At 41.3% G+C, this 16,157-nt stretch overlaps 1 protein-coding gene across 3 annotated transcripts in view; it reads left to right on the top strand.

The window, feature by feature from the left end:
• Positions 1-16,157, top strand: part of kcnn1a (potassium intermediate/small conductance calcium-activated channel, subfamily N, member 1a) — a 61,344-nt gene that overhangs the window by 27,907 nt on the left and 17,280 nt on the right. For all 3 annotated transcript variants that reach the window (XM_003438008.5, XM_005476079.4, XM_025900157.1), the window contains exons 2-4: positions 3,188-3,661; positions 7,414-7,509; positions 9,895-10,313. In XM_003438008.5, coding sequence (XP_003438056.2) covers positions 3,188-3,661; positions 7,414-7,509; positions 9,895-10,313 — 989 coding nt within the window. The remainder of the gene's footprint in view (positions 1-3,187; positions 3,662-7,413; positions 7,510-9,894; positions 10,314-16,157) is intronic.

Raw genomic sequence — 16,157 nt, 5'->3', positions numbered from 1 at the left:
TGACTAATTTAGATTTTTCAAAACTTGCTCAACAGTTTGTAGTGACTGTAGTTAATGTGTTGGAAATATTTCAACATGAAATGCTATCAAAAATTTCAGCCATGCAACTGCGTGAAAGGGGCGTGTTTATGGTGGAAAGTAGATACCACCAGGAGAAGGGAGAGAGGACTACACTGGCCGGGTGGCACTCTATCAGGCTGGTTTATTAGTTTAGTCTGTTCAAGTAAGCATACTAACGCACACTGATTTATAGACGCACTCAAAACACGAGGATGACTGTCAGGAAAAAAGCCATCTTATACCTGTGAAACGCTTGAGTCAAAATACATCTGTGTTGGACGCCCTTTTTACTGTACATTCTCACAGAAATCCACAAGCGATGCTTGAAGTAGTGGTCTTCAGTGAGTCTCCGTGATATAATTTTTTTTGTCAGCTTTTATAGTTTGCCATCCATATTTGCATATCAAGCATCTCAGGAAGTTTGACTGAGACTAAAAATAACCTGGGATCAGCAAGAAGTGAAACTTCAGTGTTATTTACCTCCCACACAAAAGTTGGAAATTATCTCTTGAGAATGAGTGACATCATGTTTATAACATTTAAAACCAAAGGAATAAGGATATTTTGCAGTTGCTCGCCAGTTACTATGACAATCCCAAGCATTTAAAGGAAAGACAGGCTTTTCTGCTTTGGATCTTAATGCTAGTAAAAGGACTTTATTGATGCATTGGTAATGACTTTTGAAATATTTATTAGAATTTAATAAAATGGCTTTCTAAATACAGACTGCTTATGGTTGAGATCGATCCAGCTGTATTTTGCGGGATGATTCAGCTCTGCTGTTTCTCTGCTGACGCAGTCTGTACATACCTTTGGTTCACAATCGGTGATATTTTTGACATTTGCGTCTCAAGAATTTAGAGTATTGTGGAAAAAGTCCCTTTCTGCTTCTCCATGAAGCTTGTCTTTGGGTGGAAGCATGACATGCTCTAAAACCTCCTGGTTGAGCGCCTGTGTTGACTTTGGCCTGGATAAAACACAGTGGACCAACTGCCAGCAGACAACATGGCCCTCAACATCATCAGACTGCAGAAACTTTACACTGGGTTTTAAAACACCCTGGATATTTACTCGACTCCACTCTTCCACTAAACTCCAGGACCTTGATTTCCAGATAAAGTGCAACATAGCACAGAGGTGCTGTGGTTAGCGCTTTTGCCTCACAGCATGGATGTGCTGGGTTTGAATCCACTGGCTGGATTGGGATGTTCTATGTGTACTACTAATAATTTGAGACACTGGATTTCTGATGGGCTATAATTATTAATCATTTAAAATTTATTTACAAAAAATTACTTTTTTGAGATGCCCTATTGTTTTGGGTTATGTTGACTGCTTCAAGGGTTTCCTGAAGCAGAGGAAGCCAGAGGAAGGCATAATTTGTGTGAAATCTTTTCAAACTTCACTTGACACTAAAATAAATCCATATTTGGGGATTCTAATCCTCCATGTCAATAAGATGCAAACTGTTAGAATTAATTTAAATTAATTCAAAAGACCCTTTTATCCAAGAAGCATCTGCGGGGAAAGTTAGATTAGGAAAATTCAGCTCCTCCTGTTCTAATTATATCCTCTTCCATCATGTTTGGTAGGACTGCCATATCAGCATCTAATTCTGCAGTCTTTCCTGTCATTCAAACGTAAAGTTCACTCACTTCAGTCTTCACAAGTGTACAGGGGTCCTAATGGCACAGATTAAAAAGCAATTTAATACAGGAAAGGGGATTAGAAACACTATGGGCTGCACTTATCCTTAACCTTTAGTCCTGTTCTCATGGAGCCACAATATGTGCAAGACGATAGCATCACAGGACCAGAGTTAGTAAATTTCCATTAGGGCTGCCCTTCTGTATTCCCACCAGCACATTTAAAGGCATTAGGCATGCTTTGTCAAGGCTGATAAAAAAGGGCCAGCAGTGCTATCGCACACCCCCGACTTGTTTCGGAAAAAGCACTGTTCCATGTGAAGTTTTCATAACCCATTATGATAATCGGCCCAAGTCTCTGAAGGGCAAGGGATAGACCGGCAGATAGATGCTTCTGGGGTGACTGCTCTATAGTCTCTGCATGGATTGAACATTTTCTGTCTGCGTTGCCGGGGCAGAAACTCATTCCTATCTACCAAGAACAGCAGAAGTGATATAGGACTCAGTAAAAGAGGAGGCGCGTCTCATAGCATCGGGTTAGAAGGTGATTTTAAAAGTGAAAGAGAAAAAAATGAGTCCCCATCCCCCTTATAATGAAGAAAATACTGTTGTCAGTGGTGAAAACTTAATATTTATATGCTTGCGTCATCCTTTGTTCTTCAGCTTTCCTGTAAGCTTGCTGTGCCTTCAACATGAAACGCAATAAACACTTTATACTGTTTTGTTAAATTAGTGAGAAGCTGGGATGCCTGAATTAAGGAGATCCGTGTTATTTTTTTCTTCTTCTTCTTCTCCTCTTTTGGGCAGCTAGCTGCTCATCTCTGCAGGGGAAAAATGTTTGTCTGACAGGAAACAGGGCCATGCTGCACATTAATCATTTATATCTAAATTTGTGCTGCGCAAAGATTCAATTTTCTGCACTTTGTAGAGTCCAATATTGGTTATATGGTTTTATTTATACATCAAAAACCCTTTCATTCATTATTAATTTATTTTTGAGCCATGCAGTTTGGATGGCATTTCTTGAAGGGAAGCTAATATGTATGGGAAAAGCTCCACAAAAAGAGGGCACCAAATGTTTAACAGCAAAAATCATGCTTTTACTACCCACAAAAACAGGCTGTTCTTAATGAAGAGCTGTAACTCGGTTAGAAGCTATCAGTTTGTTACTCAAGGAAAAACCCTCCATATGTGGGACTTTGAAACCAGAACTATTGCTATTTTGATTCATGCTGTACGCTTGGACACATGTCCTGCTAAGCACTAAATTTGTCTCCTTTTATAACCAATATTGTTTTGCAAGATCCTCTCGTCTCTGTGCCCTCTCCAGAGCTGCAGTGATGTAACTCCCACATCAATGCTCTATTTAAAGTCTAAACCTGTGCGTCTCTTCAACCTGCTGTCGGTTTTTACACCCTTAATTTTTTTTAAAATTAAAGTTGTGGTAGTATTATGCTAATTCCTTTGCTTCCTGTTCACAGGCCACTACTGAGCAGAAGAAGCTGAGCCATGCTGGATCCAAGCCCTCCCTCTCTGAGAGCTGTGGCCGACTCCCTCAGATAGCCATGAACACCTGCAAGTACAATGGCGGAGTGGTGAGACCACTAGTGGGCAGCCTGGCGTCCTCGTCGCGCCGCAACCTCGCGGAGCTCGACTCGGAGACGCAACCCTTGCAGACGCTGCACAGCTCTGGCCTGGAGGTGGTGGTGTCCAAGGGCAACGGCGGCGAAGACCCCAGCAAGGCATCCAACGAGAGCTTGGTCAGGGAGGGCAGTGGGCGGGGCGGTGGGCGGGCTCCCCAGAAGAAGAACAGGGACATTGGCTACAAGCTCGGCCACCGGAGGGCGTTGTTTGAGAAGCGGAAACGGTTAAGCGATTACGCTCTCATCTTTGGGATGTTTGGGATTGTTGTCATGGTGACAGAGACGGAACTGTCATGGGGGGTTTACACTAAGGTAGGTTGTGCGTGTGTGTGTCTGTGTGTGTGTGTGATGCATGAGTGGGAGCCCTGTGTGTTGTCACTTCTATTGTTATGTTTGAGTTGTGTGGGGTTGGCAGCTGTCAGTTTCATGAAGAGTGATTATTAGCACAGACACTGACGTACAGTATGCAACAAAGCAACTGGGAGTATTGCTCCAATAGAAATAAAAAGAAGTGTCATGTGATCTGCACAATGACTAATAGACTATTTATTCTATTAAAAGATATTGTCTTTTTGGAACTTGTTTTGTCTTTTTTGGGGGTTTTTTGCTGGTAGGTCTATTTTTGTCACTACTTAAAAGTTTTACTTATTGGCATTAGATTGGCACGTACCCAAAGGACTGATTCCATTGCTATTGCCATTACTGGCAGAAGGAAACTGGGATAGTGGAGCAAAGTGGACAACGAGAGCCATAAAGATTCAGACAAAGGGAGATAAAGACCTGTAGAAATGAAGAGGTCGGCAAGTGAGAATAAAAGGTTGGAATGAAGTTCCAGGTTTTTCAAACTGCATCAGTTTGTAGGAGTGGCGATGACGCAGCACACTCTAGAGACAAGAGGGACTCTTGAGCGAGGACATTGGCGAGGCAGTGTGTTTTCAGGGTCACTGTGGTGACCAAGCTACCACCCCTTGGCCCGTCATTGTCCGTCAGTGTCAAACAGTCAACCCTAGTGTGTCATATTTGGGGGAAGAATATCATTCACTTAGTGCGGCACAACTCCCACCACATTATTTATTAGGCTGTTTACTGTGGAGCTGACACTGCAGCAATATGATAGGTCACAGAGCTGTTTTCTTTCTTCTGTGGTGTCAGTAAAAACAAAGTAGGATAGAAGACCTAGTGTTTGAAAATTTAAGTGCAGGGTCTGGGAACTGTTCTTAAGCCTTGAGTTTTGAGCTGTCACAAGCGAGGGGTGGATCTGACTGAGAAGCTGACGAATGCATGCCATAATACTACTTTCATACTACCATGCACCTAAACACAAAGCACTCTTCCTGACACAACCCCAAGGGGACAGAGAAGCCCCCAGGTTTCTCCGGCTGGAAGTGAGCTACTAACCTTTAGGATGCCAAGCAAATCTGTATATCACTACAGAGCCATCCCACTTATTTAAACTTCTTTATTTAAAAAAGAAAACATAAAAAACACTTACAACAGTGACATTTCTGTAAATAAAAGCAACAAAAGTACAGAGCAGAAAATGTTAACATTATGTTTTGCTGACAGGCACAGACTGAGATTTTAGGATGATTGCTGAGTGAGCTGCTAAAGTTTACTATGAGGTATAATGTTTGTTACATTACATTAGCTTGAACATTCATTCAACATAACATTAGCCACTGCAAACTTTTAGCATGTGTATCACAGCTGATCTCCAGGATAACATAATGAGAACGACCCTTTGGAGGTTGTTAATATGAACTGAAATTTAACTGACTTGAATTCTTTGAAAAAATGTGGATGTCAGTCTTTTAAGGGCTTCACTAAAGTGGAAAAAGCTCGTTTGCATGTTGCTTTTGTAAATCACTTAGCCTATCACCTCCCGGTCATTCTCCTCAAATGCAAAGTACTTCCATACCCGACTCATACTCTCTGCAAGATAGACAAGGACGCTGGATGGCCCCCTGTCAGTTCTATAAGAATTGCAGCTTTGGCATATACGTTGCCTATATTACTAAAACAAAACAAGCACTTTTGCAGTTTTTAGAATGTTGGTATTATCTGGTCACATAATCTGAGGATGCTGCATGCTCATATGATCGCATATCCTGCTTTATTGTCCATTTTCTTTTAATCCTCGTGTACAAAATGATGACTTAAACTCTTAAGAAAGTGCTCAACAAAGTTCCAGTTCAAAAAATATTTTTTCTTGTACTTTTTTTTTTAAGTCAATTTGACTTCTTTCTACAAACAGTGGACTTGCCCCCTACTGGCCTTAGAAGTCATTCTGGTTTAAGGGGCTACTGCTTTTTCTTTGTTGATCTTTTACAGTCAGTCATAAATGAGCTTATAGTAAATAAACTTCTTTCCAAACAAGACTTTTTTTCACTGTCAGCAAAACGAGAGGAGTGCAGCATGCCTTTGTGAAAATTTTAAAGCTGAAAATGCATAATGAATCATTAATTATTCATATGATGCGCTTATCTTAATGGGTATTTTTACTTTATGTATGCAGGATTGGAGTGTGCTAACTGTCACGGTAATTATTATGGTCAATTAGAAGTTTTTTAATATTTTGTGAATGACATACTGAAATTCTTTCCAAAACATACATTTTTTCCTTTCAAAAGGGATTTTGTTTTTGCCTGTTTGTGTCTGTGTGTGCATTTTAATTGTGTTCTTTCTTTCATATGTGTGTGAGGAAGGGTTTGTGTCTCTAAAATATAGTAAGTTGGTGGGGTAATCTATAGGATGATTTATGGGGTTTTAAGAAAGTCAATAGATTTGTCTGTGACTGTTACTGAGTTTTGTTCAGTCCATTCATCATACTGACCTCAGCTGAAATGGAAATGACCTAATGTCTCTGAGCAGCACCGCAGCCTTCCCACATCAGACAGGTAGCATGTGCTGTGGCTGGTCCATTTTTCCATCTCACGTCCCGTCACGGAGCAGACGCTCGCGGCTCAGCAAAGGTTTTCTGAGCCCTGAAGGAGGGAACATGTAAAGAGGCAGTGAGCACTGGGACTTAAAAATCCTTGAACCTCTGGCACGTGGATTAATTGGTTTACTCTGTATTATTTCATCAGGGACTTTCAAAACAATTTCAGACATTAGAATGTCTTGAGAACATGTCGCCAACCTGAGGGGCAAAGCAATCTAGTTGATGGCTAAAAATAATTCTGTAATATGGACCACCAAAGGACAACATATATTGAGAAGCAAGGACTGTCATCTCACTGGCAATTATGAATGATATTTCCACTTGGTTTTTTTAATCGTTTGTCGTCAGTGTTGTTATTGTAATAACAACACTATGATCATTAGCCTGCTGCAGAGCAGCATTTTTGCACCATGGTTGTTAAATTGATTTATCAGTTGGCATTTTACCAACATAGAGGGTTGGGGGGGGGGGATTTGAGTAGCACAGGTTCTCATTTTCTAGATCTACGGCCCCCATGTACAAACGCATACACACATGCAAAGAGCTTTCCTGCGTGAGCATCCAGCCAGCCTATTTATCACCAGCAGTGCTCATTGTGCTGGCCCCCCTGCTAATACCATCCTTGCCTTTTCTGCACCTACCATTAAGTGGAAAGTCCCCCTGTTAGTGCTGGGCTTTGATTAATTGGTAGTTTAGATGGTGGGAAATGGTGTCCATAGATAATATCAGGCTACACCTCCACCTGCAGCTGTATTGTTTAGCAACATCCTGACTGCGCTGTTCGTGAAACCCCATTATGTGGGCTCTTGTTGGGCTTCAGCTAATAAGTAGCATGTGTGTGTGTATATATGTTAGTGTGTGTTTGAGGGTGCTATGTATAGATGCAGTTGTGTAGTGTCATCTGTATACATATAGCTATACCATAGAGGTTAAAATGACATGTATCTTATTATTTTAAACCTCGAAAACATGAGTTATGTAATGGTGAACACTCTTTGACTGTAATGTTAAGTTGTACTCCTATATATGATACTGTATGATGTTTGCACATATTAAGAGAACGGTTTTAATTTTGGTGGCTATTTCTAATATTGTCTCTCATGTCCTTTTTTTCTCACCCTAGGAATCTTCATACTCATTTGCACTGAAATGCCTTATCAGCCTTTCCACTGTTATATTGCTTGGTCTTATAATAATGTACCATGCCCGGGAAATCCAGGTGAGTGCACTGCAGAAAAAGTAACCTTTGTTTATTCATTTAACTTTTGGGATCAGTGTGGCAGAAGTTAAATATTATAAAACCTGATTTTAAAAAGTCTGTTGTGAATTCAATTTCTACTGGCAAAAATATGATAAATACAAATCACTTATTCTTTTTTCTTTTTAACTGAAATTGAAGCAGTCAGTTCAGTGTAACCTTAAAGCACCCAAAGATAAACTTTTGAAGCTTAAAAAAATGTTGAACTGCAAAAAGTGCTTGATTGTAACCGCTCTACCACCCACCCCCCAACCCGTGTAATTTTGCTTCTAAGGAGCTGGACTTTATTGTAATTTTTAGTGGTCTTGAGCAATAGTTCTCCATCTAGTTTTTCCAGCATTTTTCTTTGGACATTGGCTGGTTTTTGATCAATTTTCAGACCGGTCTTTGTACCTGACCCTTTTCAGGTAATTTTTCAGAAAAGCACACAGTTTAACACTATCAGTCATGGATTGGCCTCCCCTGAGCCCGGGCCTTAACATTATTGAAGCAGTGTGGGATCATCTCCACAGGGAGCAGAACAAAAGGCAGAAGCATCCAAAGATGTTTGTAGCAAAATGTAAAGTAATGAGTACTGTACATGTGGTATATCATAACTGATAAGGGACAATACTTATTTCATACTGTATATGAAATATCTTATATTTGTTAGTGACTGCAAAGAATCATTGTGATTTTGTGATAAAGTTTTTCATTTATTTTTTATTATTACCTTTCACTGAGCCTGTTCTCAGTCTCAGGGTGTGAAATATTGCTGTGCTGTCAGAGCCTCTGATGTCTCAGATTCATACAGGATGTCTCGTAGTGCTGGTCCTGTGATACGCATGTAGAAATCATGAGAGGTCTCACTCCAAAATCATTCACAGAAAATGTAGACACGTGGAAACAAAACTAAACACAGCCCTGACCACAGCAGTCTCCAACTTAAGATTTAAACCACAGCCAGTTAAATAAGTATTGTAAACATTTGATAAATGATAATATAAATCCACATTTTTATAGATAGTCAGTATTAAGTGTTTGCAATCGTTTGTTTGATTCAAATCAATAAAATTCCATAAACAAAATGATCAATTTACACTCTATTAATGATTGTGATTATAAATTGTTACTAAATAGTTTACACAACCAAAACTGACATCATAGTAGTTTTTTTTTTGTTAAATTAAGATACTGATTAAATTAATACTGAACTAAATATTGACAATTCCTACAAACCCCTTTGTCTGTACAAAGGCAGTGTAGGAATACTATGTCACTGTACACTCTGATACATCATTAATGCAATCCTGAGTGTGACAATTAGTATTTTATATTGCTAAGAGAATGGTGGGGAAAAAAGGGCAACAGGTAACAATGGGAGATGGACTACTTTGTCTTTCTAAAGAAAGAAAATGACCCAAAACAGTAAAGACCTGGCCAGAAGCAAAGAAGAGTAACCTACATGTGCAGCATATTCACAAGAACCTCTGCAGCCGTGTTAGGCTGAATGTTTTATTGCCACTGTAGAGAAAAACACATCTTAAAATAAATCCATTAACCCTTTAAACCCCAAATCACAAAACAATTGACAGATTTCAATGTTTTTTTTTCCGAAAATGTTGTGTTTATTGAACCTTCTCACAATTTTCGTAAACATTATGCTTACAAATGTATTGCGCAATTTAGGTTTTCCAGTGGGGAAAAAAAAATCACTCTTAAGTTGTTGTCCAAACACACTATTATTTTTCTATTTTATTGTATTTGAGTTTCTGTACATTTTTCCTGGGATAAATAGAACTACTGCAGGACATCTCATGCTCTGTATATGTATTATGTATTTGCCCTAAGCTTATTTGAGTCTTAGAGATACATAAGACACCGATGCTACTCTTGCCTGCTCGCTTGATTTGCAAAGATCAGCCACAAAAAAGCGAATAACATTGATGATCTTCTGGTTGAGAAATGTTGGATCCTGACACTCGTGTCACTCGGATGCACCATGAAAAAACCTTCTTGCGAATCGAGCACAGGCAAGGCCAGGACACCACAAAACCTGCTCAGGACAAGCCCAGAGGAACTCACCATCACCATCTCCCACCATCCCAGTTAACTGACATTTCTGATCTACACAAGTTTTGGCAGGTGTTTTTAATGCCGTGGCTGATATTTGTAGATGGGGTATTGGCCAACATGAGCAGCATCCATGTCTTATGGATCATTTATAAACACACCAATACTATGAAGCCTCATTCAAGGGTCCATGTGGTTGAAAATGTATTAAAGATGTGTAGAAGGAAAAGAAGTTGAGTGTGGAAGGAAATTCTAAGTTTAGCCAAACTGACCTCAGTCTGTCGTTTCCTTCAGCTGTTTATGGTCGACAATGGTGCGGATGATTGGAGGATAGCCATGACGTATGAGCGAATCTTCTTCATCGTGCTGGAACTACTGGTGTGTGCCATTCACCCCATCCCGGGCCAGTATGTCTTCACATGGACAGCGCGGCTGGCTTTTACCTACACGCCGTCGGTGGCCGACGCGGATGTGGACATCATCCTCTCCATCCCCATGTTCCTGAGACTCTACCTGATTGGCAGAGTCATGTTACTCCACAGCAAGCTGTTCACGGACGCTTCGTCCCGCAGCATTGGCGCCCTCAACAAGATTAACTTCAACACACGCTTTGTCATGAAGACCCTCATGACCATCTGTCCAGGAACTGTTCTGCTGGTGTTCAGTATATCCTCCTGGATCATTGCTGCATGGACTGTGCGTGTCTGTGAGAGGTAAATACAGGGCTGTGAATAATGGATGTTGTTGCTGGGCACAAACCAAAATGGCTGATGCACAATTGCACTTTGTGGATTATTAGACGTCTTCTCTTCCTTCACTTATCGCTTTTGTTCCCACGCGTTTCCGTGCTTCCTGTCCTTTCCCGGAAATATGTGGAATCATCAGAATAGGTTACATATCAATGCTGTACACGTGTGCAGGAAGGCATACGCTAGTACGCCCACATACTACACCACTGCCCGGCTATTTAAAAACACCCTTGCACACGTTTCATTAGCTCAGCACTTGCTCCACGACTTCCCACTCCTTGTTTTTATTGCTATTTTAGATGGCTTGTCCATAATTCATGAGTGTTTAATTGTTTGTTTGCTGAATGGTTTGTTTTGATAATGCAGAGCAGCCCCCAGGATCCCCTAACCCGTTTTTCTCACCAAAACTGCGCAACGGGCTTCGTCTCAAGGGGGCACCAATGATTCTCGCTGAAAATGAAAGAGGCAGGGAGAAATGAGAGGCTCTCTTTTTCTTTCTCGTTTGTGCATTTGCATAGGGAAATGAGACATTAATGCCAGCTTTGATGTTTTTAAATTCATTTTTGCGTAGATGGTGTGGAAGGGGGACTCGAGTTGCATGGGTGGAGAGTGGGAAAATCTATAGCAGCAGTTCTTGTCAAACCCAATATTTTAGTCTACACGTGCTACACCGCAAAGGCTAAACATCCCGTCAGAGGAAGGTTTTTCTTTTATTGCTGCAGCTCACCTTGCCTGCTTTTATTAAGTACCTCCCCTCTCCCTCCTGTACCCCTGCCCCTAACTACCCACATGTTAACCTGTCACTAACCACCCCCCTTTACACGCCCTTACCTTGGGATCCTCTTGGCTGGTGGATTTAAAACTCAAAAACTTTCACACCAGCTCCTCTGGAGCACAGAGGGAGGCCAGTGAGGTGTCACAGGCATGAGATCACCTTAACCCAATGATAAATGGACTGGTTCCTATATAGCGCTTTTCTACTCTACCTGAGCACTCAAAGCGCTTCATGCATTGGTTGAAAAAACACAACATAAAGTTTGCATATGATGACGTCTCCATAAAGTTAAGTTACACAAAGTCTCACTATTATAATTGGCTATATGTCACATTTTTGCCATCATTCAGTCTTTAGCACCTCATAAAAGGAAGGAGTCATTTCATTCAAGTCAAAGGCTGGTAGAGGAAAAAAAAAAAAAACTAAATGGGTTTAGTTTGGATATTTGGACTTAAATGAATGAGGAGGTGAAAGGCACAGAATCTCTAGAGTGTGGTTTGGTTTCAAAATGCACAAACACATGAGCAGGGCATGCTATTAATCCTTTAGCCTCAGAATAATGTGTCCAGATGGGTAGATTTGTGTCTGTATGTCTACGTCTGTTACTATGGATGGGTGCACTTTAGCATGCACATGAAGGTTGTGTGTGTGTGTGTGTGTGTGCGTGTGTGTGTGTGCATGCGTGTGCGTGTGTTTGTATAATGTTTTGTTGTACTTTCTATTTCCCCACTATGCTGCTCCATAGGGATACCATGTGAGTCCTCGTTCTCTAGCCGTGGAAAACCCAACTTATCATTTTTTTCACCGAGCTGGCGCCACTGCTGCCCTGAGTGGGGTTGGAGGGTGGTGGGGAGCGGGGTGGTGGTAGCGGGGAGAAGGGGCAGCTCCTCTGAAACAAAACTGACCGATGATCCTTTCCAAACCCAGTAGGTCAAACGGAGAATTAGGAAGGGCCCTCTAGTTGGCGTGAAAGTGGCACAATTCCTAAGAGATTTTAGTGGCTGTAGGAGGACAGCAGAGACCTACGGTGTGAGCAGCACTTTGAAGCAAGCGTCTCTTTGCTAACTGTTGTGCATTAGGCCGGTAGGAGCTGGAGGAGGAGGAGGAGGAGGAAGTTTGTATAAAAATGGAGCAACTCCTTCAAGTCACCTTCACCAGTCTGCCAGAGGGCAATTTGTCTTATCTCATTTTTTCTCTCTCTCTCTCCTTATGCAATTGTTATAGATCCATACTGCAAAAAGATGTCTTTTTAGCAGCAACTCCAAAGATTTTCGAGGACCAAAGGCCTTTCTGTTCTTTGTGTTCACACATTACCATCTCATTATGTGTCTCCCCTCACAAAACTAATTGAACAGTGTTATAGTTTTCCACAGACTTTTGTTGCTTCTACCCAAAAGATTGTTCTGCAGAGATGAAGACACTTTGTCCTCTGTTATCAAAATAAGGCCCGAGTGTGCAAGAAGAGAACGAATGTCAAGTCATTTCGTGTATTTAGCTGAGGGCACTTTTGTCTGGGCTGCGTGTTACTTTTAGCACAGCATGATTCTGAATGCGAGATACGCGAGTGGCGTAACGCAGTTAGAGGGTAAATGAGAGCATTGCTTTCCATTGCTACACGTGTTAACGGAGACATCTTTTAAAAACAAGCGTTTGGTCTCTGCCGAATGCGGCGTCTCCGGTTTTTGTTTGCCCACGTGAGCCGAATGTCATTCCCCTTCCTCCTTTCTTTTAGTAAACATTGAAACAGCATGCGAGTTTTCATGTTTACTTATCAATCCCATCATTTCAAGTGAAACAAAAGTGGCAAAAAAAAGAGGCGCTTGTTTCCCAAAGTGCTGTATGTGACTTGTATCTGTTAAATGCGCCGTAACACTGTCACATTGACCACGCTGCGAAGTAAATCAAAGGGCAGTACGGTGTGAGATTGGACGAACACGGAGTCTACCTGGAAAATGCCTAGATGGGGGGAATGAAAGACACACAACCAGAGGGACTGAGAGAGGGTGGAGATGGGAGAAATGCTAATGTTACAGTAGATGGATTTAACACTGGCCCCCTTTCCCATCTTTCTTGTTACAGCCCATCCTCAGAGCTAACCTACCTCAACTAAGCTCCTTAACTAAGCTCTTTTGGCTTCTCCCTCACTACCAAAGACACCTCCCTCCCTCTCTCTCTTACTGCTGACTGATCCTTTGCAGATCTCCTACTGTACCCATCTAACGTGGCATGCTTTGCAGTTTCTCCTCATCTCTCCCCACTACTGATTCCTTGTCCCTTTGCCTTTCCTTATCCATAACAAGCAGGCCTAATCCAGCCCGAACTCAGTTACACACTTGCATGCATGCCTTGCCTGCCTCCCTGGTTTCTCACTCCTTTTTCTCTTTAGCTGTTATCTAATTCTCTTCCACTCCTGTTCTAACTTTGTTATCTGAAACAAAACGCTCTATTTCGGGGCAATGCGAGGCTGCTGTTTCTCACCTCGCATACTCCAGTGAGGGCCTGTAGGCTACGTAAAAGGCAAGAAAGTTTAGCTGACTTTCCCTCAGCGCACAGCACCAGATTATCAGGCTCAAGATACAAACAGCGTCAGCCAAGAACAGGTTGTCCGAATGTTTAACTGGAGAAATGCATACCAGAGCAACTTGAACTTTCTCACACCAACCACATGTTTACATGAAATATTCAAGCAGGCTTTGTAACTTTACAGTTTCCAGGCTGTGAGGTCAACCAAACATATACAAAACCGAAATGTTGCCGTTCCTTTGAGTTTCTTACAGTAGGTTTACATTTATAGTCTGATGCTGCAATTTGAGCAATGTAAGGGAGCCTCTTTGATTCGATGTGGCATGTAGTACTATATTCACCAGGGACAGTTAGATCCTTCATTGTTTCACTTGATGTGACAGCGTGCTCGCTCTGCAGGCCTAGTATCGATTGCAGCCTATCGGCGCATGCAAGCCCACAAGGTAAATTTGCATAATATGTGATAAGCACTGGGACAGGTAAAAGACTGACATGCAGTAACATAAAATTAAGTTAGTTCTCTGTTTTTCATCAGCCACATCAGTTACTGTCTCTTTCTGCAGTCTTGATGCGATCATATGCATTTAGAAATGATTTTCCAAAAGACAAAGCAGCGGTGGCATTGCTTCTACCAGTTTACACATGGAGTTGTTATCCTGTCTAGGAGATCCTCCTGCTTGTTTCAGTCTACTCTTAGAAAGGGAAAAGTCTGATTTGAGGGACTCTGTCAGCTCCACCGACTCCTCCCATTAATGCCTCACAGGAGAACAGGCTCACTGCTGAGGCTCCTGCGCTGTGGTTCTCACGTGTGGGAAAACAAGTGGTTTAATAAGCAAAACTGAAAGGTTTCTGTACAGCTGCAAAAAAGGGACAAAAATAAAATAATGACCTGATGATTAGGACTTGAAAACTTGAAAACCTCACAATCATTTGGTAGGTCTATTTTTTTAGTGCACCTAAAAGAGTTAAAAGTGTAATGTTAAAGACAGTCTCGGTGTTGTGTGCAGAAGTACACCGCGCATTGTGGAAGGCTGAGTGTACTGAGAAGATTTGAAACATAAAAGAAAATGTTTAGATGTACTGAGTTGGCAGTGGAGGTGGAGTGGTAGTGTTTCGGTGTTTCTGTGTGTCCCATGATGGTTTAATACCCAGAGTGTGCATCAGAGGATGAACGAGTTACTTCTTGGAAATGTTTTTTAACATTTACATGGGAACTATTTTGAACTGCTTCTTAGCTTGAGCAAAACAGCTATTGTTGGAGTTGAGAATGCCTAAAGTGTGTTACTGGGATTGGAAGCTTACTGAGGAGCTTTTCTAGAGGTGTCTCTATCCTAATTCAGTGAAACATCTGTGATGGATTACTGTCAATCTGATAACCTTTGAGGTAAGCACACACTCCAGCTCTGAAACATTAAGATTAAGGGTGTCACGAATGGAGTTTCCTGTCTGTAGATTAGGGAGGACAGTCCCAGCATGGCACAGAGAGACCTGACTTTATGAAAGGAAAGGCTGACTGTAGTTCTCAGGTTAATTACGAAAGTTTGCAAGGGCGCACACACAACACTGCAAAGGGCTTAGGCCAGCTGACATTATTTACATCATTATTCATAATTGAGTGACTTGCAGAAAATCTCTGCAGTTACAGCATACTGTTCGAAAGTTTTCTCACTGCCCCTGTAAAAAAAAAAAATTAAAAAAAATGCAGATGTGCTAACACACTCTGAGCATTTCTGGCAGCAGAGGCCCAGAGAAAGTCTTGTTTAGGGGGGATAAAACCTTGAGTCAGCAAATCCAAAGAGCTTTCAGTTAAAAACAAAACATTTTAGATGGTTGACAGCAGTACAGTAGATTTAGGTTAATTCTTCTTTGAAGTGTGTGCATTTTTGCACTGGCACTTTAAAATTCATTTTGTTCCCTGCAACATATATATAGAGGAAATCTAACAGGTACTTAATTTAAAGCTAATATCCAGTTTCTGCAACATGGCAAGCCTCCATGTGGTTTATATTTCGTGCTAATTGACCGAAGCACAAGTACATCAGATCTTGTGAGACCGCCACTCCTCTGTGTTTGATTTCCTGATGACAGGTCACTGTGACATTGAGCCCCTTGACTGCTCAAGTGTGTTTAAGAATTCATTTGACAGAGTTGGATTTGGGCACAAAGCCAAGAGGTGAAGATTGCTGCAGATTCGTCTGCATAATTTCATTTCATGTTTGAATTGCATGACGTATACTTTCATATATAAGCTTTCTTCATTGTACACATTACACCGAAAGCAATTAGAGAACTTGGAAATCTATTTTTTTCCTAAGCTGTCTAAACATAGATATTATAAAATACATGTACACATGCCTTATTAACAAGGTCCATGTCAGATGCTACTATGCCAGCCACGCTAATGTAAGAGGTTATATGCATGAAGGAGCCCTACAAGGGTACAACACTGTTGCTGTCCAGGTAATCACCTGCCTCTCCACAACATGGAAGCTCCTCTCAAATACTGCAGC

This window comes from Oreochromis niloticus, linkage group LG18, assembly GCF_001858045.2.
Source record: "Oreochromis niloticus isolate F11D_XX linkage group LG18, O_niloticus_UMD_NMBU, whole genome shotgun sequence".
Taxonomy (NCBI): Eukaryota; Metazoa; Chordata; class Actinopteri; order Cichliformes; family Cichlidae; genus Oreochromis; species Oreochromis niloticus.
Note: the sequence above shows the minus strand (reverse complement) of the source record. Positions and strands in the feature narration are given on the sequence as shown.